This window comes from Haemaphysalis longicornis, unplaced genomic scaffold (assembly GCF_048455015.1).
Source record: "Haemaphysalis longicornis isolate Haplotype H1 unplaced genomic scaffold, Haemaphysalis longicornis Haplotype H1 scaffold_9, whole genome shotgun sequence".
Classification (NCBI taxonomy): domain Eukaryota; kingdom Metazoa; phylum Arthropoda; class Arachnida; order Ixodida; family Ixodidae; genus Haemaphysalis; species Haemaphysalis longicornis.
In genome coordinates, this window is record NW_027526460.1 from 165,808,822 (window position 1) to 165,829,444 (window position 20,623).

Consider the following 20,623-nt stretch of genomic DNA (forward strand, 5'->3'; position numbering starts at 1 on the left):
AGCACCGTGAGCGGGGTTCGGTTGCGGCGTCGTGGAGTTATCGGAGGAAAAAGTTATCGACTTGGTCTGCAGATCAATTATTGCGCCGTTTGCCGTCAAAAAGTCCATTCCGAGAATTACGTCGCGGGAGAAGTTAGGCAAAATGACGAACCCAGCAGGGTACGTGGTGCCGCCTATAGTACACACACACACACACACACACACACACACACACCCACATATATATATATATATATATATATATATATATATATATATATATATATATATATATATATATATATATATATATATATATATATATATATATATATATATATATATATATATATTCTGTGTTATTTTCAACGAGCCCCTCATTTCCTATTCTGATTCGCTACATGCATAGCGAGGGCCTCTGTTCTGGCAGTCTTGGTGCCAAAGGGAGCTTAAGAGGGTTCAACTCTGGTCGACCACTCTCGACATGTCGTACACACTCGAGTCACGGCCCGGGGGTTAAAAAAGAAGGTCCCCTTCACCCCGAGTAGTCCGAGTGGCGCTGGCTACCACCCCCAAGTGCAGGAAACAAAAATACCTTAACATAAATACCCGAGAAAGTGCTGGGGAAACAGCCCCGCCGGTAGCGTAGTGGTTATCGCACCAGACCGGTATTCTGGAGGTCGTGGGTTCGGATCCCACCCGGCGGGCATTTTTTCACCACTTTCTTTTCGACTCAAAAAATTCTTCATCTCTTTCTATGACTCACCACAACCTCCCCTTTGCTTTCCGAGGTTTTCTTGACTGCCAACCCTTATTTTCTGTCTTATTTCACGGAGCCCCTCATTTCCCATTTTCTGATTCGCTATATGCTTAGCGAGGGCCTCTGTTCTGGCAGTCTTGGTGCCAAAGGGAGCTTAAGAGGGTTCAACGCTGGTCGACCACTCTCGACATGTCGTAGACACTCGAGTCACGGCCCGGGGGTTAAAAAAGAAGGTCCCCTTCACCCCGAGTAGTCCGAGTGGCGCTGGCTACCACCCCCAAGTGCAGGAAACAAAAATACCTTAACATAAATACCCGAGAAAGTGCTGGGGAAACAGCCCCGCCGGTAGCGTAGTGGTTATCGCACCAGACCGGTATTCTGGAGGTCGTGGGTTCGGATCCCACCCGGCGGGCATTTTTTCACCACTTTCTTTTCGACTCAAAAAATTCTTCATCTCTTTCTATGACTCACCACAACCTCCCCTTTGCTTTCCGAGGTTTTCTTGACTGCCAACCCTTATTTTCTGTCTTATTTCACGGAGCCCCTCATTTCCCATTTTCTGATTCGCTATATGCTTAGCGAGGGCCTCTGTTCTGGCAGTCTTGGTGCCAAAGGGAGCTTAAGAGGGTTCAACGCTGGTCGACCACTCTCGACATGTCGTAGACACTCGAGTCACGGCCCGGGGGTTAAAAAAGAAGGTCCCCTTCACCCCGAGTAGTCCGAGTGGCGCTGGCTACCACCCCCAAGTGCAGGAAACAAAAATACCTTAACATAAATACCCGAGAAAGTGCTGGGGAAACAGCCCCGCCGGTAGCGTAGTGGTTATCGCACCAGACCGGTATTCTGGAGGTCGTGGGTTCGGATCCCACCCGGCGGGCATTTTTTCACCACTTTCTTTTCGACTCAAAAAATTCTTCATCTCTTTCTATGACTCACCACAACCTCCCCTTTGCTTTCCGAGGTTTTCTTGACTGCCAACCCTTATTTTCTATATATATATATATATATATATATATATATATATATATATATATATATATATATATATATATATATATATACATATACATATATATATATATATATACATATACATATATATATATAGGGAATCAGAAATGGGAAATGAGGGGCTCAGTTAATTAAGACAGAATAAGGGTTGGCAGTCAAGAAAACCACGGAAAGAAAGGGGGGAATGCGTTAGGTCATAGAAAAAGATGAAGAATTTTTTGAGTCAGAAAGAAAGTGGTGAAAAAATACCGGGTGGGACCCAAAGCCACGACCTCCAGAATACCGGTCTGGTGCGATATATATATATATATATATATATATATATATATGGTGTCGCGTGATGTGCACGTTCCACTTGGCGTTACGAGATGGCCTCCTGCTGTGAGTGTATGCGGACCATCCCATCTTGTCGTAACTTTCTTCAGCTTAGACGCGATGACCCGCTCATTACGAGTAGTCGGCTCCCGTGTCGATGAGGGCGACTACGTCAAAGCGGTCGATGGACAACTGGACGTGGGACGCCGCCTTCCTCGAGTTCCGGGTGCGTCGGGGCGTCGCATCTCGGCTTGTGCGTGTTGACGGTCGGGCACTGTGCGTCGTCGTTGTCGTCGTCTTCTCAGCGGCCGTCTCGGTCATGTTGGGTACGCGCCGCGCCGCGTAGCTGTCGTCGTGTTCGGGAGTCTGGTCAGGGTTCCGTCGGGTCGTCGGGATGAGGGCATGTCGTGAATCACGGTCTTTGGCGCGCCCTTGCGTCGTTGGAGGGTTTTCATTTTTCCGCCGTTGTGCAACTTCACCTCCAGAAGTTGCTGCCTTTAGTTTCCCCCGCGTGGGCTGGCGGACCTTCCACGTGAGAACTCAGCATTGATACGGCGGTTCGGCGACTGGTATGGGTAGGGCGACGGCGAACAGTTGAAACGGGCTGGTCCACGGCTGGTGTTGGACAGGTATTCTTCGATCTCCGATGGGCGCTGACTGGTTCTGGGGCGGGGTGCGTCGACGGAGAACCCTCGCAAATCGAGCCTCTTGTAGGGGCAGCGACGGTAGATGTGGTCGGCCTCTCCGCAGTGGTAGCACAGCGGACGATTGTCGGACGTTCGCCACACGTCGGTCTTCCTTGAGGCGGGGGGTTGCACCGCAGGTGGTCGGGCCGGCGACAGGGGCCGACGGTACGGAGCCTCGTTACGATAGGGCGCAGGTGGGCGAGGGCGACGGACAGCATCCGCATAGGCCATGGCTTGCGGCTCGCGAGGTGCTACTGGCGTCGTTGAAGTTCCCAGCGCTTGCTGCACTTCTTCTTTTCTCCATGGCCCGCACAGTTCGGAGTCCGGTTTTGGCCGCGGAACGGAGCGGACGTGTTTTTCGGAGCTGCCCGCGAGCCCGTCCCTGTGCCGTGCTAGTTCCGCATCGCACGCTCGGCTAGCCCTAGCCGGGGCACTGGACCATCGTCATGTGCGACGGTTCCTCTCCATTCGGGCGCGTGATGACTGGCCTACTCAGCAGTCGCAGCCCCCACCGTTTCCCCGCCAAGGAGCTGCAGCAGTCCCATGCGGCCGTACTTGCGTTGACGACGCTTCGTGGATTCCTGAGGTCACGGAGGGGCGCGGCAGCGAGCGACCTTCGACAGGGAGTCCGAGATTCCCTTGCTGACCTCGCGGCAGAGGCACGAGATGATCTCCGACGCGACGCGGCACGGAGCGTGGAAGGGAGGTAGGAAGAAAACTTTATTAAAGGGATACTGAAGCAGTTTTTACAAAAAAAGAGCTTTTGCTCCCATTTTATCATTATTCATACGGCGAACTCGAAAATCATGTCAAAACTTGGCATAAACTATTAAAAAGCACTTAATTTTGGCAAAAATGAACAACGGATGCCTAGGGGCATGTAGCGAACCTCACCGCCGTTCGTGATTGGTCAAGTCTTCGTGACGTCGTCGTGAGGACCCTCGGAGGAGGCGGAGCATGAAACGCGTTCCCAGCGGGTCGTCGCGGTAGAAAACGCTGTATTTGCATTTGTGTAATTGATCCCACGATGGCCAGTCCGAGTAGTGAGTTTATCGTACACCCGTACTGTTCGAGCCTCTCGCCCGTGCACGAGCGGCGACGGCGACAAGTGCCGGCGACGAACAACACTTCCGAGGAATACGTGTCCCAACCGGCAACGTTCACCCGCCTGGGAAACAGCCGAGTCGCCAAGCCATCGGCCAACTGCCGAGTTGCCCGACCGCGCTGTCATACTACGCCGACGGCGAAACAAACACGTCGGCCGATGGAAAGTCGCCGTAGTGTGACTGGTTCGCCGACCGAAGAAGCCAACAAAATCGGTCACCCGACCGGTCGCCCGACGCGTCGTCGGGAATCGACCGAGAAGCGAAAACTGCTCCCCGACAACATCTGTGCCGCAATGAATGCGGCTCTATTTTGATAGTTTCTGGAGTGTAATAAACTCAGTAAGGTCCACGAAGCCCATGCAACTCAACTCTAGCGCTAATGCAATCCGTATTTTGGCTTTCGACGCTTCGGCTGTGCTCTTCGGCGCCGCCGCTACCCCGGAGCTGCAAGCTGTAAATGGTGTGCGAACGGCTCGCCTGTAGAAAATGTAAGGTCAGTTTCGTGCAGAAGAAGAGTTACGTAGGGTAATTTGGGTAATAAGGCATCAATATCGGCCACAGTTTTTCATGTGAAACGTAAAACCAAAGTACGACAAGCTCTATCCCCGCAGTGGGAAATCGCAGTCGCAGCCGCGCACACACATTTTTGCGAGCGTTTTCGCGAAGCAGCGTAGTTGATGGCGATAAGCTATTGTGGGGGCTTCGGGGAACCTTGCTGTGCAAGCGCTATTTAAGAAATTTCAATTTACCAGCCAGGAATTCTGTAAACCAGCTAGTAAACACCGACGTATGACACGGAAGGATGGGCCTCCATCTATTACCTAGGCTATTTTGCACCGTGTCGCCATTTGTGCGGTGGCGCAGTGCTCTCGCGCGTCGCGCCCGTGCGCTCAACTTCGCGGGTTCAATTCCCGTCGAAGTCTTTTTTTTTTTTTTAAGGGGGTATGGTTTGCGTATGCATTTTGTGAATCATTTTCTGCGCTGATTTTGAGAAGCAACCACCTTTTCAATGGAAAATTTTCTTCGAAACATGCAAGTGGCGTCTTGAGCCACAACAATTAATTTCCCTTTTCTCGCACCGTGCTTCTCGAAAATGCGGTACCATGGTGCAAAGTATATATCCTTCTTTATTAGAGGAGGTTAAATTTCTGCTGACGTACGCACTAATTTATATGCAAATTTTAAGTGCTACAGAGGTCTTTTCACGGGGGGTTCATCCATAACATCCATATTATTACTGTCGCGGCACCAGCGCACAGCTCTTTTTTCTTTGTCCGTGATCCAACCAGAAGTTCAGGAGTACATACAGTACAAGCAGCGCACACGCCAGTACGCACCAACGGCTTCAGTCGTGCAGCGGCGACACGATACTCCAATTTTGATTACAGAGAGCCGCTCCTCACATGTTTTTTGCGACGTCACCACTGCTGTTCCAGATTTTAGAGCCGATATCTTGCCGCTGGGGCTTTTGTAACTGCAGTGGCGTCGTCACTTAGTTCAGCATGAGCTATATTGAAACGCTTTGGTCAGTAGTGGTCCCTTCTGAGGCACTCATATCACGATAAGCATGTTTTCATAACAGGTGTTCATGCGCGCACTGCGTTACAATGACCGACGAAGAAGATTGCTGCTGTTGCCAGGAGATACGGGAGGTTCGAGAGAGGCAAAGGCACCCCAGGTGCGCCACAACCACCAGAAAACTAAAACAAATGTGTGCCTCAACAGGGCTGTGCTGGAGGTTGCACTTCGACAGAATGGCATCCCGATACTGCCTAGAAGCAGCCTGTCTGGGAATGTCTGGAACACAACACACTCGCCTTTGTTGGCTTGAAGTGTTCCCTCTTTACAGTAGCAACCCACTGAGCAGCGAGTTTCGGCTCCCGCGGGAAGCTGTGAAAGACCACTTTATCGCGGCCATAGGTGCTGTTGCAACCGAATGCCGAGCAGAACCTCGGCATGGTTACTCCGCTTCCTCGGCACGATTGTGAAGCAGTACAACGCAGCACTGAAAAAGTTTCCACTACTAGTTGCTAAATTAAAACAAAACACAGCACGGGGCCCAGGAAAGCTAACGCTGGCGGACGGCACGCTGAGAAAGGCAGCAGCAGGGGCCGAACACTTGCCGCGGCGGCCGATCGCTCCTCACGACGTCGTCACCACGACCCCTTTCACTCTCGTGCCGTCCTCCTCCCCTGCGCTCCGCGCGTCGTGGGGGCGTGACGATGGCGCTTGTTTATTCGCCTATTACGCCGCTATTTCAACAAAAAAAGAAAAAGACCTCGTAGGTTAGGTGTTTAAGGTCAACGTTTCCGAATTTCTGTGTATTCAGCAAATTGAAAACTGCCTCAGTTTCCCTTTAAGAAAGGATGGCCCGAAGCCGCAGGGGAAGGGGGAGGGCAAGAAGGACGCTAGTAATGTCCAGCCATCGACGCCGCACAGACAAAGCTCCAGAGTGCTGTCAAGGTGTCCTTGACACGCCAAGAGGGCCGAATCCACTCTTCGTAGGAGTGAACCCACGCCGGGCGGTGTTGGGCGCGAAGCACGGCAAGGCCCGGGCAAGACCAGACGAGGTGCGGAAGGTCAGGCTTCGTTGTGATATGGCATGCGTAGCAGCCCATGAAACACAAGTTGTCTTGAAGGCGTCTTGAAACAGCCTGAAACAGCTACAATCGTCTACCTCTACGTGAAGACATCTTGCAAACGTTTACCGCTAGCAGTTTCGAGAAGTTTACTTGTAAATGTGTAAAAGATGTCTTGCTGAGAACAACACAAGCATATGCTACACCAAGAGGTTTTAAAAACGTCGCTTGAGAGAGGTTTATCTGGAGACACGGTAAAGAAGTGTTACCCGAGCCTATTTGTTTGTTACGCGTCTTGACACTTTGAAAACCACTCATGATAAATTTACTAGAAATGCTTTCCTTGACATTTGCGCTTAAATACGTCTGAACACGCCCCATCTCAAAACAAATTTAAGCACACACATGCTCTACACTTCTATGGTAAAAAATCCCGACATCCATTCAGCAAGAAATCACCTCCATTTTTTATCTCTACTATGCTTTTTTAAAAACATCCAAGCCAGATTCTTTTTGTGATCCATTTTACCCGCCGTGGATCTTCAAATCTGCCGATTCAATGAAATCACTGCGGCTATTTTTTAGGTTTAGGCCTCGATTGTTGTAAATATTGTGCTGCTAAAACCACATTACTTTTATATGCGCTATCTCTGGTCCTCCTCGCAATTCATGAATTGCACCGTATGCAGTACTGCGAGGGCTGGGCGTGGAGGCTGGGGCATTCAGGTGGCATGGCGAGGCGAATGGGAGTTATTTAAAGGAACGCATTTATTTGAACATTATACAACACGATTGACCACACCGGAGGCGGGCACAAATGAAGCACAAACAAGCAAGCATGTCCCAGACCTCGAATGGGCCTGGAGCTGCGTGGCGTGATGGCACTGAAGGTGATGCTAGTGATCCCCCAATGACTACAGCACATGTGGCTGGCTGCTCGCACCCCGCCCCACCAGTTTGGTTGACCACGTCTCGTGGACAGTAATATCCGCACATTGACCACAACAGGCACAACACTCATACACGCGGGGGAAACACTGCCGCACGCTTCACTCATGCACCAAGTCATCTAGGTGGCTAGACAGCCAATAAGCGCATTGTACCGTTTAAGCTGTGGCTGTACTGACTGCAGAGGTGAGTCTACAATGCCTGCTTCCTTGCACTGGCAGTTTCATCCACACTGAAGCATGGTAAGGGCCTTAGCCTTGGCTTCGAGGTTCATGAAAGGCGTGCCAGTTGTCCTTGGACAGGAGGTTGCCGACACCCTCTCAAACAGTCTCATGGAGCTGCATGTGGCACACAGTATGCCACAATTGCTACGCAGGAAGTCCTTGCTCGTCTTGTAGCCAAATGCTGAATGGTCGGTGCTGCTGCAAAAACTTTCAGGCATGGGCTTTTGTCCAGCTGAAGTACATCGATGCCACTCACGAAGTGGTCAGCCAGGTGCAGCACAAGTTGTCCTTAATCTCTTATGGTACCACAGATGGCTCGAGTTGGGCGTTGGCTGCTGCACAGCTCGCGCCTGGTTGGCGCTGTTGACGGGCTTGGAACCTGTAGGTGGCTGGCTCACGAGCGTTCTTCCCTTTTTCTGTCCATGGACAAAGTTTTCGGCACGCTGGGCTTGCTGTTGGCTGGGCTGAAAGTAGTTGGCAGGTGGTTCACCGACGGTATGACCTCTTTCTGGCTGTTGAAGGAATTCTGTATGTGCTTGACTTCCTTTGTGAGAACTGGCCTGACAGAACTTGGTTTCGCCACCCACCCGTGTCGAGCATACGGCATCCGGGAGGCCCAGAAGGAAGCGGAGGGGCCACAGACGCCGTACTGTTTGAATGGAAGCTCCTAGCCTTTACTCGTTTTGAATTCGCACAGAAGCTGTAGAGTTAGCGGCTGCTTGGCTGCGATGAGCAAGGCACGGATGATGGCTTTGATTGTAGCTCATTACATTCCCCTTTAAAGCCATGGTTCATTAGGGCCCCTGAGTTTTCAGGAACTGCTTGCCTTCTCCATCGTACCGGTATGAGCGCCGACTGTAGGGCAACACGCTAGCAGGTAAATTCCTATCAATGATATGGTCAAGATCATCGCTGTGGCAAGCAAAAACAGCTCTGTGTTCGGCCAATGTACCTTTTATAACTGCGTGCTGGCTGGGAGTGGGCTGGCTGCGAAGCGGGACGATGGAATATTGGGATGATGGCGCGCGAACACCGCGTCGGATGCGACGGTGTCATGCGACAGGGGCACTTCGTGAGGGCAATGTTTGGGCTACTAACACTTGCCATGGCGGCTGCTCTGGCAAAGGCAACGGATCATGTTGCAGGCAGTCTTTGGCACTGTGTCTGGCAAGGTTAAGTACCGTGGCTGGGTCTAGCGTCAAAGGCACCGCGGCGGACGAGGCAGAAGCCTTCGGTTCAACCGGGGGGCTAGCTTCATGCTGCTGCCGAATGTCGGCTTCCAGTCGCCGAATTATCTCTTCTTTGAAACCGGCAGTGTCCAGCTGTCGCCGTGCCAATTCTTTCCGTATGAGGTCGATGAATAGGCGCCTTTCCGTATGAGGTCGATGAATAGGCGCGACATTGTCACTGAGACGAGCCGCTCCCACACAATGCCCGGCATGATATGCCGCCGAGCCGGATACACGCAGGCGGTCACACACAAAACACAATCTTGCTGGAGCGTCCGCCAGCAAGCAAGCGCAGACGCGCACAAGGAGGCAAGCGAGTGAACGGTGCAAAACGCTTGGGCGAGGAAGACAAAATGGCGCACTGGTCCAACGGCGAAGGCCGGCTTAGTTACAGCGTTGGCGTACTTGCGTGGCTGCGTGGTTGCACATAGGCTCGGGCATCGACTGCGCAAGATGTGAGGGCTGGCGTGAAGGCTGGAGCATTGAAGAGGCATGGCGAGGCGAATCGGACTGCAATGTTTTGTGCAACTGTGGAGTTGAACCTGGTTGAACCACGCGCACTAACGAGCGCGTCCCAGACCTCGCTTGGGCTGGAGCTGCGCTGCGTCGGCGTAATAGCACTAAAGGTGGCGCTAGTGATTAGCTAGTGATTATGGCCTAGGCTGGCGTTCACGATTCACACATCAAGCAGCATCTTCCGGAGCTAAAAAAATGAACAGCTATGCACCCAACTGGGAACATTTGGGATAGCGAAAGTTATTTTCTACCAAAAAGGCTCGCTAGCGTTCAGCGAAGCAGACTACCCTATTCCACCTTTCTGGAAAATAACTCGTTGCTTCCTTGCTCCACACGGTGCCGAAGATAGGCAGAGTGCCCGATAACGCATGGGCAAAGTACCGAAGACTTAAAGAAGCATTTTGACAGGCGCAACTCCAATTGATTCAATCCAAAATTGTAGAACCGAACCGCAGCAAACTTCAAAAAGCACGCGCTGAGTGCTCACTCAAAAAAAAAAAGATAAAAAGCCGTTAAACATTGCAATAAAGGAGTAATTTGTTGCATTTAAAAAAATTTGGCTTATAAAACGTTTTTTGCTTTTTATTAAGCGAAAATAATTTACTTTTTAGTTTATGCATTTGTGGTAGTAGTTTTCAGCACCACCAGGGGTTCCTCTGTCGCTTCAATTCAAATTTCAAACATAACAACCGTTGGTCGCGTTTGTCGTTCCTAAAAGTTGCTCTTGCGTTTGTAAGGTTGTTTGCGCAAAAAAAAAAAATGCTTTTAAGAGAGTAAATAGGTAAATGGTGTTTTAAATGCATCTCCAAAATACCTTGCTCAAGCCTTTGTATGCGTGAAGACTGCCACGGTTCCCCAAGCGTCAGGAAACGACTCGGCACGAACAAAGGTGAGTAGCTACTAGCACTACTAGCGTGATAAGTAGTAGCAGAGTTTCTTGCGGTCGTCGTTAATGAGCTATCACTGCACAGTACCGTAGTTTAGCGAATTCTGTGCGCAGCACACGCCGGTGCCCAGCACCACAATTTGTGAAGAAGTACACGCTTGGGCTTGCAAACTTTTGGCATTACCTTTCTCGTTAAAGAAAACTGTTGAAATGGTACAAGCAGTACAACGAATGCACAGGCTATCAGCCGAGCTCGCGCTGAGCCTTTATGGACTAGTGATGCACAAAACTTTCATAAATTTCGGTGATGTCACAGCACAACGATGGAGTGCAATGTAAATACCCTATTAAGGCAAAATGGGGGGGGAGCAACTGTACTTTTTTTTTATAGTTGGCGCCTTTCATGCTGTAACCCCGTTTTTCTTGTTTTTCGCTCACATTCTCAGATTATATATGACGCACTGGCCGAGAAGAAATAATAGTAAAAGAAAGCGTCTGAGAACACGTTGACCAGACAGAGTTGTAGTTTCTTCCAGGCTCCACTCATTGTCTGTTGTCACTGCTACCAAGATGACACTAACAAAAAAAAAGCAAGAAGTTTGTAGTAAGTCCGCATGTACGCAATGTTTCTCACAGATTCCGGAAAATAGCCAGTAGATAACGCATGTGACTACAGAGACTGAATCAGAAATCGTTTGTAATGTCCCTTTGATGTGATAAAATCCTACATAGGTCAGTGCGTTTAAGAGCACAGTTTAGCGTATGGACATTACAAATACTAGACAGTTGTTGCGCATTATGGTGCGTCCGCAAACTAAAACTCAACAATACAATAATCCTACTCATAACTCCAAAGAAAACAATGGAAATGACGGAGGAATATTCGTTATTCTGAACACAAATTGTTGGAGTTAATACACCATCTGTTTCCAAAAACCCGTATGAAATGCATGTTGTGCGATTTTGTAATCTGGACCAAAAATAAAACTGGAGTGGGGCCAATTTAAGACAATTTGCATTGTCACTGACCGTTACCATATCTCCATGCTGCATTTTGATGTGATCAGTTGTCTTGAGATATTCATGATGGGCATATTTAGTAAATTTCTGTCTGAGCTAAAAATGAAGCTAATAGACTGCACATTTGCCTTACTACTTGTTCCATTTTAGTTGTCTCCTGTCACATAAAACAGTATGACAAAAGGAGAATGGCATATTATTTAGCTGCAAACGTGTGTTTATGGAGAAAGTTTGCAATGGTATTGCTAGTGTCTGACATATTTTAGTTTTCTTCTGCTAACTCACATTTGAGTTATGAGTAGTACCAGACCTTCCCAAAATATTGTGTGCATGTTCAAGGCACTGCCCTAGAGTTTTATTCATTCCAAGCCTTTTACTGTAGCAGGTTTGAGATTTTTGAATAAGATAAGCTCATTCACAGGCAAAGGCCGGTGAATGAGCTTTTGACTTCTTTTTTGTCCTTGTGCAGTAGGATATTTTCATGTTAGAGTAGTAAAACCTCTCTGCATCCTTGTTTACCTCGAGATAAGTTTTGCTTACCTTAAGTTTCAAACTGCTTTAATTCTCAGTGCTTTAGTTGTGTACACTTTATTATCTCGCATTTTTGCCGGCATCTGGTCGGTGCGTTCAGGGCGCCTTTTCAAGCCCTGGATGTCAACAAAGCTGCCGAGGAGGTGTCGCTGATCAACCTGTCCATGTGTGAGTAGGCCAAGCCGCGCTTGCACAGAGTCAATTAGGACGTTTCTCATTTACAGAAGGTAACCACTTTTTGTGTATAGCTGATGTTGCAATTGGAATTTTCCTTGCAGACCCATGATGTGTTTACAGTGCAATTAACCGGTTATGCTGGGTGCATCAGGTTTTGGCAGGATGTGGTATGCAATTTGTGTGCACTAAATGAGAGAGAAGCTGTGCAATTTGTGCTCACTGCCCTTCATGTTACCGCTTTGCATAGAGCTGCCCTTGTGTCTAGTTTTCTTGTCTTCAGGTTTCACCTAGGAATATTTATAACTACGTTCATTGGGTTGTCCTAGGTTGTTATATGTACTCTAGAGTGGCTTAAAGTGGCGTCAAAATGATGTTAGGGCAGGAGATGACAAAGGCTTCAATTTCAGTGTCGTACCTGGGAGATCAAGTGGTTGCTGTTTAGCCAGCTGCAGGGCAATTCGACGGGCTTGCAAACCTCAGAGCTTTGTCACTTGTGGCTTAGCAATGTTTATCACACCGTTATATCCTATTTCCTAAGGTAAATGCGTGTTTTCCCCTTCCGAACTGCTATTTGCACCTATTGGTCCAGTAATCATAAAATGTCCCAGGTGGTGGCCTCTGGATGGGAGGGCCCTGGTTGGTCTCCTGCTCTGGTGGCCGAGGTGCAACTGGAAATTCTGGGCAAGCGCAGCAAACAACGGACGGCCCCACTGTGGGCAGCTCAGCTGGCCTGGACCATCGTCTGAGATGACCTGAAGGGCCACACCCTGGCCTATTCGGGCGGCTCTGTGCGGCAGCGACAGGGCTCGGCCTCAGCAGGCGCCATGCTAGGGGAGGTCACCCGGCAGGCGCTGCTGTAGTGTGCTGTATCCTCAGCCACAGCCGAGCTGGTGGGTGTCAGCCTGGACCTGACCCCAGCGCTGTGCCCTGCAATGCTACTCCCGGGTGGCCCTGCTGCGCATCCGGAGGGCGACTTGTGCTCACTCGTGGTGCATGGAGTGCTGTATCGGGGCGCCTGGCTGCGGCTGCAGTGGGAGCCCAGGCACAGGGAGCTCAAGGGCAACGAACCAGTGATGTGATATCTGCGCCGAACCGTGCCGAAAGGTAAATCCTGCTACATCCTTCTTCATTTCAAGCAATCTGCGCCAATCTTGTGCTGAAGCTTCATTTCGCCGGGTTTCCGCAATGTGTTGGCTCTGGTGGGAGGAGTCCTTTACGCCACGGGCGTTGAAGGCATCTTTTACGTAAAATGAAGTGGAAGGAAGTTTTTACATAAAATGTGCTGAGTGCCTTCTGCACGACTGCCTTTCAACTACTGCCTTTCATTTTGCAGAGCCTGCGCTTCTTAAGCCCACAGCTGAGGAAAGAAAAGTCCTCTAGAGCTCATTTTAGGGTGCTGCAAGTGATCTAACCGATGAATTGACTTTGATGGATGAATACATGCTCGTCCAGCTTGAACATGTTGATCAGATCCGTCTACACGAATTAACGAGTATTGGCAGCAGAGTGTTTCGTTCTTCAAGTGCTTTGACGGAGATGCAAGTCACTTCAATGTGACACCAGAGGTTTTGAGAGCAGTACAAACATTGAGCAAAGACTGCCAAGAGCGCATTGCGGCTGAAAAGCTCAGGTAGCTAAGCAGTGGTGTCTTGACCCAGCCAAGGCTGGTCCTAGTCATGATGCCCAAGACAGGCTCCAGCAAGAAGTGGAGACCACAAAAATAACATGGTAGCGAATACGGAGCATCTAATTAGCCTCGACATAAAGTCCAAGAGCTTCAGGTATGTCGAAAGTGGGCAGTCTCTTTTACCTGAGGGTAAAGCTAGAATGGTGGCAGCACTGGACAAAATGGCACAAAAAACAACTTTGGACCTGTCACGATAGTTCTACTTTCATGCATGTTTAACCAGAGAAACGTGGGTTTAGCGCAAGTGTCTGTTTTGTTTCGTTACATTTTCTGCTTACTTAAACAAGTTTCAAAGTTGTTTTCAGGGAATCTTGTCATATTGTGTTTTATTGCCATGTAGTCGTTTTAGCTTCAGGATGTTGTTGTCGTGTACATCAAACTGTCCACTAAGTGACTGTGTTTCGTTCATTCTGGTTTCATGAAAAGTTCTGTAGCCTACCGAATTGAATGCTACCCCGATAGTCGTTTTTTAAATGAAAGTCAAGTTCCTTCATGATCTGTTGGCTCATGTGGTGTATGTACACATCGCATGAACTCTTGGTGCTTGTCCTGAGGCATTTCATAGTCACTGCTAAAAGACGTCTGTGTGGCAGAAACTCGTCTGTACCGAAGGCATTTTACTTGTTTAAACATTTCTGTGTGCCCAGGATGCTGCTTTTGGGGCTCCTCTTAGTTGTTTTCCTCCCCTTCCAGCAGCTCTCAGCCGTCCTGTGCCCCATGTGGGTTCCAAGCAGAGAAACACCACCTGGAGGTGGCTGACAGCCCTGCCTGCTGGCCGCACGGCGGAATCTTCGGCTGCTGGACCAGCTGCTGTTGCTGCCGGGCTGTGCCAGGGAGCGGGACAAAGTCCACAAGGTCCTGGGATGCCTCAGGAGTCATCCCCACGCCTCGCCTCCCAGCCCGGTTGATTTGGAGCAACATTGAGGAACTGAGGGTTTGTTTGTTTATCTTCTCTTGTGCATGTGTGTGTGCGTCTTTTTTAATACCCCTTTTTAAGCGTCGCTGAAGTGATTTGTAAATATTGCAGGAATACTAGTGCGAATTGTAGTCTGGAGTCTCTAGGCCATATTTTCACCACTCGCGGCATTTACGTGAATTTATTCGGTAGAAATAATCAATTCAAAAATGCGGCCTTCCTCCGCATCCTGCTTGCTGATTTCCTGACATTTTGTGTGACATCAAAACAAGATGGTTTGGCTGCACTACTGTGCGGCTCGCCGACCCTCCGACAGAGTCAGTCGGTCCAGCGACTTCTTCTTCTGGCCGCCAGCGGGTCGTCTTAATTTGTTTGCTCAGTTGAAACTAAGCCATGACCCGTTTGTGCCTGGAAATATCTGCCTTTAGTTTGTTAGTTTGTAGACTATTCTGTTTTAACTCACTCCACACATGCGATGCTCCGCTGACTGGTACGCTAGTGAAAAAAATCAAAGGCCAGTTGAAGGTGGGAGAAGCGTTATCAAAGTTAATAAATGTACAAAAAAGAAAACTGCACATAAAACAAGGACACAAGAGAAGACAAATAGACACATAGGGTGCAGACTAGCAAGTGATTTTTTATTTTAGTGAAAAACACATCATGAAGGAAACTGCGGTAACCTAGGGCACAGAACAAAGGTAAACAACCAAAACCACAGCCAAAAGACTGAGCGCAACACGGGGGGCAAAGAACCCTACACTAGGCATGTGCAATCGCTTCGCACATAAACAAACAAGGTGAGGGCCGGGGTAGTCCAAGGACACTAAAAATCACCCCCAAGAGTCCCGTTACGATACGCGATCTCGGTGCTTAGTAGGGACACTGACGGTGAACTGACGCAATCTTCGCCTTGATTTTCAGAATCGTGTACGCTTCAAAAATCTCCTTGCTGCACGCACCCCTGTAACGCTTTGTCACTTTGCATGCTTTGAGGCGTGGCGCACAGCCTTTGCAGTCTTTACAGTTGGTGGCCAGGTTGCTGCCGGTAAAAGTGCGGAGGCTGTCGGCGTGTACCTTCAGTAAATCATTAATGCATCGGCCCATTTGGCCAATGTACGATCACCCACAAGACAAGGGTGTTTTGTAGACGACGCAGCTTGACAGTTAAAAAAGCAAGGCTAAAACGGGGGCTAGTTGGTTATACATCTTCTTAAACCGCGCTGTTCTAAAACTTAGACAAGGGAAGATCTTCTTAAACCGCGCTGTTCTAAAACTTATACAAGGGAAGAGCACACAAGGACGGGGCAAAGCGCGAGTCCCGTCCTTGTGTGCTCTTCCCTTGTCTAAGTTTTAAAACCGCGCGGTTCAAGAAGAGTTAACAAAGCGCTTCTCGTGTCTTTTCCGGCACCTCGCATGTCTATTTTCTTCAGAGTTTACACACTTACACAACTTGTGTAGCTTGTTAGGTGCCGAAAAAACAACACGAACCCCCACCTTTTCCTTAGTTTTCTTGATCCTGTACCCAACATTGTGGACGTAAGATAAAACGGCCATCTTGTCGCCCTTGTCCCGTTCGCACCTCGTCTTCTTGGGGCGTGACTCGACAAGAAGCTTCTTGCCAACTGCCAAGATAAGGTCGCAAGGAAACCCTGCTTCCTTCAGTCGCTCCACCTGTGAACAGAAACTTGCCTCAGCTTGGTGTGTGCACGAGCGCTGCAGCGCATTCCCGAGAGCTGACGTGAAGTGAAGCAGTCCTTTTTGGATCGAGGGGAATAGATCCAACACACAGGGTCACAGTTCACCTTGGGCTCCATATCCAAAAACTGCATCAATCCCCCGACTGGTGCTTCTATTGTTTACGAAAAGACATTGAGGGTGGAGCGAAAGAGTTCAAAACACTTCAACTTGATGTGTAGTGCCGGATTGAGCTGCTACAGCACTAGGAAGTCGTCAACGAAGCGGAAAATCTTAATGATGTTAGTGCGGAGCAATGGAAGCAACTGATGAAGTTGTCGAAACGTGCGAGTAGGAGGTGACTGAATATTGGGGCAAGACACGACCCTATACATACGCCGTCCTTAGGAACATAGGGACGACTACACACCCCTTGAATTGGCTCAGTTGGTTGGGCCGCTGGCACCGTCGCAGAGTCACAACCGCCGGTTGTGCCGAATCTTTCATGCGGAGGCCCGAAGGATTTGGCACAACCGGCGGTTGTGACTCTGCGACAGTGCCAGCGGCCCAACCAGCTGAGCCAATTCAAGGGGTGTGCAGTCGTTCCTATGTTCCTAAGGACAGCGTACGTATAGGGTCGTGTCTTGCCCCAATATTCAGTGACCTCGTACTCGCACGTTTCGACAACTTCGTCAGTTGCTTCCGTTGCTCTGCACTAACGTCATTAAGATTTTCCGCTTCGTTGACGACTTCCTAGTGCTGTAGCAGCTCAATCCAGAGGGCACTACACATCAAGTTGAAGAAGTGTTTTGAACTCTTTCGCTCCACCCTCAATGTCTTTTCGTAAACAATAGAAGCACCGGTCGGGGGATTGATGCAGTTTTTGGATATGGAGCCCAAGGTGAACTGTGACCATGTGTGTTGGATCTATTCCCCTCATTCCAAAAAGGACTGCTTCACTTAACGTCAGCTCTCGGGAATGCGCTGCAACGCTCGTGCACACACCAAGCTGAGGCGAGTTTCTGTTCACAGGTGGAGCGACTGAAGGAAGCAGGGTTTCCTTGCGACCTTATCTTGGCAGTTAGCAAGAAGCTTCTTGTCGAGTCACGCACCAAGCAGACGACGTGTGAACGGGGCAAGGGCGACAAGATGGCCGTTTTACCTTATGTTCATAATGTTGGGCACAGGATCAAAAAAGCTAGGGGAAAGGTGGGGGTTAGTGTTGTTTTTTCGGCACCTAACAAGCTACACAAGTTGTGTAAGCATGTAAACACCGAAGAAAATAGACATGCAGGGGGCTGGAAAAGACATGAGAAGTGCTTTTTTAACTGTCAAGCATGCGTCGTCTACAAAACCCCCTTGTCCAGTGGATGATCGACTGAGGGTACATGCCGACAGCCTCCGCACTTTTACTGGCAGCAACCTGGCCACCCACTGTAAAGAACTGCAAAGGCTGTGTGCCACGCCTCGAAGCACGCGAATTTACAAAGCATTACAGAGGTGCGCGCAGGAGGGAGATTTTGCAGTACGCGATTCTGAAAAAAAGGCGAAGATTGCGTTTCGTGACTGGACTTTTGGGTGCGATTTGGTTGTTCGTCTTAGTCCTGTGCCCTAGGTTATCGCACATGTGTAGATTGCAGTTTCCTTCATGATGTGTTTTTCACTCAAATAAAAAAATCACTTGCTAGTCTGCGCCCTGTGTGTCTAGTCGTCTTCTCTTGTGTCCTTGTTTTAATCGCAGTTTTCTTTTTCGGAATGTACCAACTAGCCCAAGCTTGCATTCTATTCTACTTAATATAGGTACTAAGGAAATAAGGTCAACTGAAACTTACCATAGAGGGAAAAATCAGGGTGCATGAAGCGCTTTTTTGTGCTGGGTGAACTAGCAGAGCAGTCACCAGCACGATCACACATCTATGAACGCTTTTCTGCTAAAGGAATGCAGTCACTAAAGGTGAGGTATTTGTGAAAATTTGAGGGATGCTTACTGCAGAAGCGCTATTCAAGAAATAGTCGTCTGGGCTGCTTGGAATGCCGAACCTAGATAAAAATGTAAACTGGGTATACATTATATACATTATACTTATGCACTTGCCAACACTGGCTTATGGCGGAGTGATCTGGAGCACTAGGTATATTGTTATGCAATTCGCAAGCTCAAATCCCATAGCACTAAGTGGTTTATTTGTTTTTGGGCGGTATTTTCTATACTAAATTCACAATTTTGGCGCTGTTTCTGTAAATCTGGCAATACTTTGTCGTTTCTGTAAACCTAGCAAAACTTAAGGGTGTGCAAATTATGCGAGTAAATGCGGTATTTTACAGAACTGAAACAAACTGGTTTGAATTCTAATCTTGGACATTGTCCAATTACGTAGTAACTTGTATGAACGTCACTGCTTTAGTTGCTGTGGCTGCCTAAGACCGCGCATGGCAGTTTTTCCCCTTTCAGGCCTCATAAAATAAATACCGCCTTATCGACAGGATAAACGATGAAAAGTGTGTTTATTTGAGCCATTATACGCAGTTCAAACAAAAAGACAGGAGCTTGACAAATTTACTTCGGTGTCCTTTTAATACCCTACAACCCGCCATCAGTGGCTAAGGCGTTCAGCTGAGCCTGAGGTCGCAGGTTCGCTTCTCAATTGTGGCGGCCGCTTTTCTGATGGAGGTCGAAAGCAAAAACGCCCTTGTGCTCGAGATCCCGTGCAGGTGGTCAAAATGTTAATCTGGGGCCCTCCACTATGGCGCACCTCATCGCCTGTGTAGCATCGGCGCGTAAAACATAATACCCCCTCGTGCCTTTGTCTCCTCTCTATCTGCCTGTCATGCCCTCCCCCACTCTCCACACGAGTGGACATACTGGTGTCCATCCCTAGGTGTGACAATTTACAGCTGCTGGTGCACATTCCTTTCTGCCTTCCTGGAAATTCATTTATTTTGGTAAAGGATAAAAATTACTGCAGCCTTAATTCTTATACTTGCTTTCTGGCACCTATACCCATCAATAATACAGTCGAACCCCACTACAACGAACTCCACTTCAACGAAATTTCCGTTTCGACGAAAAATTTCCAATTCCCCATCAGTTAGCCAGAGAAGTCAGTGCAACACAGTCCTCGCCCCAACGAACCATTTGTCTAGCTTGCTTTCGCATCAACGAAATTTAATAAGTAGCTGTCTGTCTGATACCTTTCACTGCTCACTACTGGTACACATTGTAAGTGACACAGTGCCTTGTGTTCTACCCAGGCATCCTGCTGGCACAGGCAACACGGCTGGAGGCAAGAAGCAAGGACACTCAGCTTCATGGGAACAAGCCAGACTGCTGATGACTGCCACATGAAGCTATCATCCCTGTTTACAAGTATATAGCGGGTTGACGGTTACCTTTTTTTGTGAGAGCTTTCTCCTGTAATTCCTTCTACTTTAATGCATATATTGCTTTAATGTTGCACTACAAATAAAGCTTGGTTTTCAAGAGATTACAGGTTGATTTTATCATTTTGTACACAGGACACAAAACATGTGAAATGAGACCTAGCTGGCATGAAGCAACTCTATTCTTAAGAGTTTATGCGAATACCCCCTATTTATGTTGTGCTAACATCACCTTCAGTTGTGCTGCCCGCTTGATGCTTTCTCTGTTCGCACAGGCCGGTTGTGGATGTTGCTGCCAGCTGTCAACAATTAACACACCCAGTGGTTGCTTCCAGAACACTCGGCAATGACCAGCCCTTCTCCGATTAAGTATCTTTTAAACTGCGTGCCAGTTTAAGCAAAGATATTTATTCGGAGAACAGCAGGCAGTCGAGTCGGTGTTCCAAAAGCAGCTGCTGGGTGCGTCAATTGTGGGGACAGCTCGTAGCGATATTTCAGGCTAGCCTGTGTGTACAGAGGAAGAATTTAGTGGGTGCCACGAAGGAGCCGAACGTGATTCCTGGTGGAACGTGGTGCCACGAACGTAATTCCTGAAACCTCTTGAAAAGGTCTTAAAACTCCTTGAAAAGAAGTTGTATAGATGTCAACAAGAAGGTGCTGAGACATCCTACAAGAAGTCCTGTAGATGTCTTGCAAGCACCCAGATAGACAGCTATAAGCGTCGCGTTAGCACAGCTACAAGACTTCTTCAGGACGGCTTTTATAAATAACTTCTTCGCCAAGATGTCTCTAAGCAGTTCGAATCGTCTTGTGTAGATGTCTTTTAGATTTACAATAGCCCTTTTTGCGTTTCATGGGAGAGCACATTGGGGTCCAAGAGAGAAGGGGAGGAACTGGGAGCTGATCCGGTCTGTGGTCCTGCGAGGTCTACAGAATGGGAGATTCACGCCGTTGTTGACGTCGGAGAACCTGCCGGCGGTGTGTTGTTACCGTGTTGG

At 48.7% G+C, this 20,623-nt stretch overlaps 1 protein-coding gene and 3 non-coding genes across 4 annotated transcripts; all 4 read left to right on the forward strand.

Moving 5' to 3' along the window:
• Positions 1 to 613: 613 nt before the first annotated feature.
• Trnat-ggu (transfer RNA threonine (anticodon GGU)) lies at positions 614 to 686 on the forward strand. The gene has a single exon. It is a non-coding gene; the product is annotated as a tRNA-Thr (tRNA).
• A 392-nt stretch (positions 687 to 1,078) lies between these two features.
• Trnat-ggu (transfer RNA threonine (anticodon GGU)) lies at positions 1,079 to 1,151 on the forward strand. The gene has a single exon. It is a non-coding gene; the product is annotated as a tRNA-Thr (tRNA).
• A 392-nt stretch (positions 1,152 to 1,543) lies between these two features.
• Positions 1,544 to 1,616, forward strand: Trnat-ggu (transfer RNA threonine (anticodon GGU)). The gene has a single exon. It is a non-coding gene; the product is annotated as a tRNA-Thr (tRNA).
• A 1,614-nt stretch (positions 1,617 to 3,230) lies between these two features.
• LOC144153552 (uncharacterized) lies at positions 3,231 to 20,117 on the forward strand. Its single transcript, XM_077685175.1, has 5 exons — positions 3,231 to 3,457; positions 11,891 to 11,958; positions 12,726 to 13,071; positions 14,348 to 14,588; positions 19,497 to 20,117. Exons 1-5 carry the CDS (start codon positions 3,231 to 3,233, stop codon positions 19,617 to 19,619), a joined length of 1,005 nt encoding a protein of 334 aa, XP_077541301.1. The 3' UTR covers positions 19,620 to 20,117.
• Positions 20,118 to 20,623: the final 506 nt, after the last annotated feature.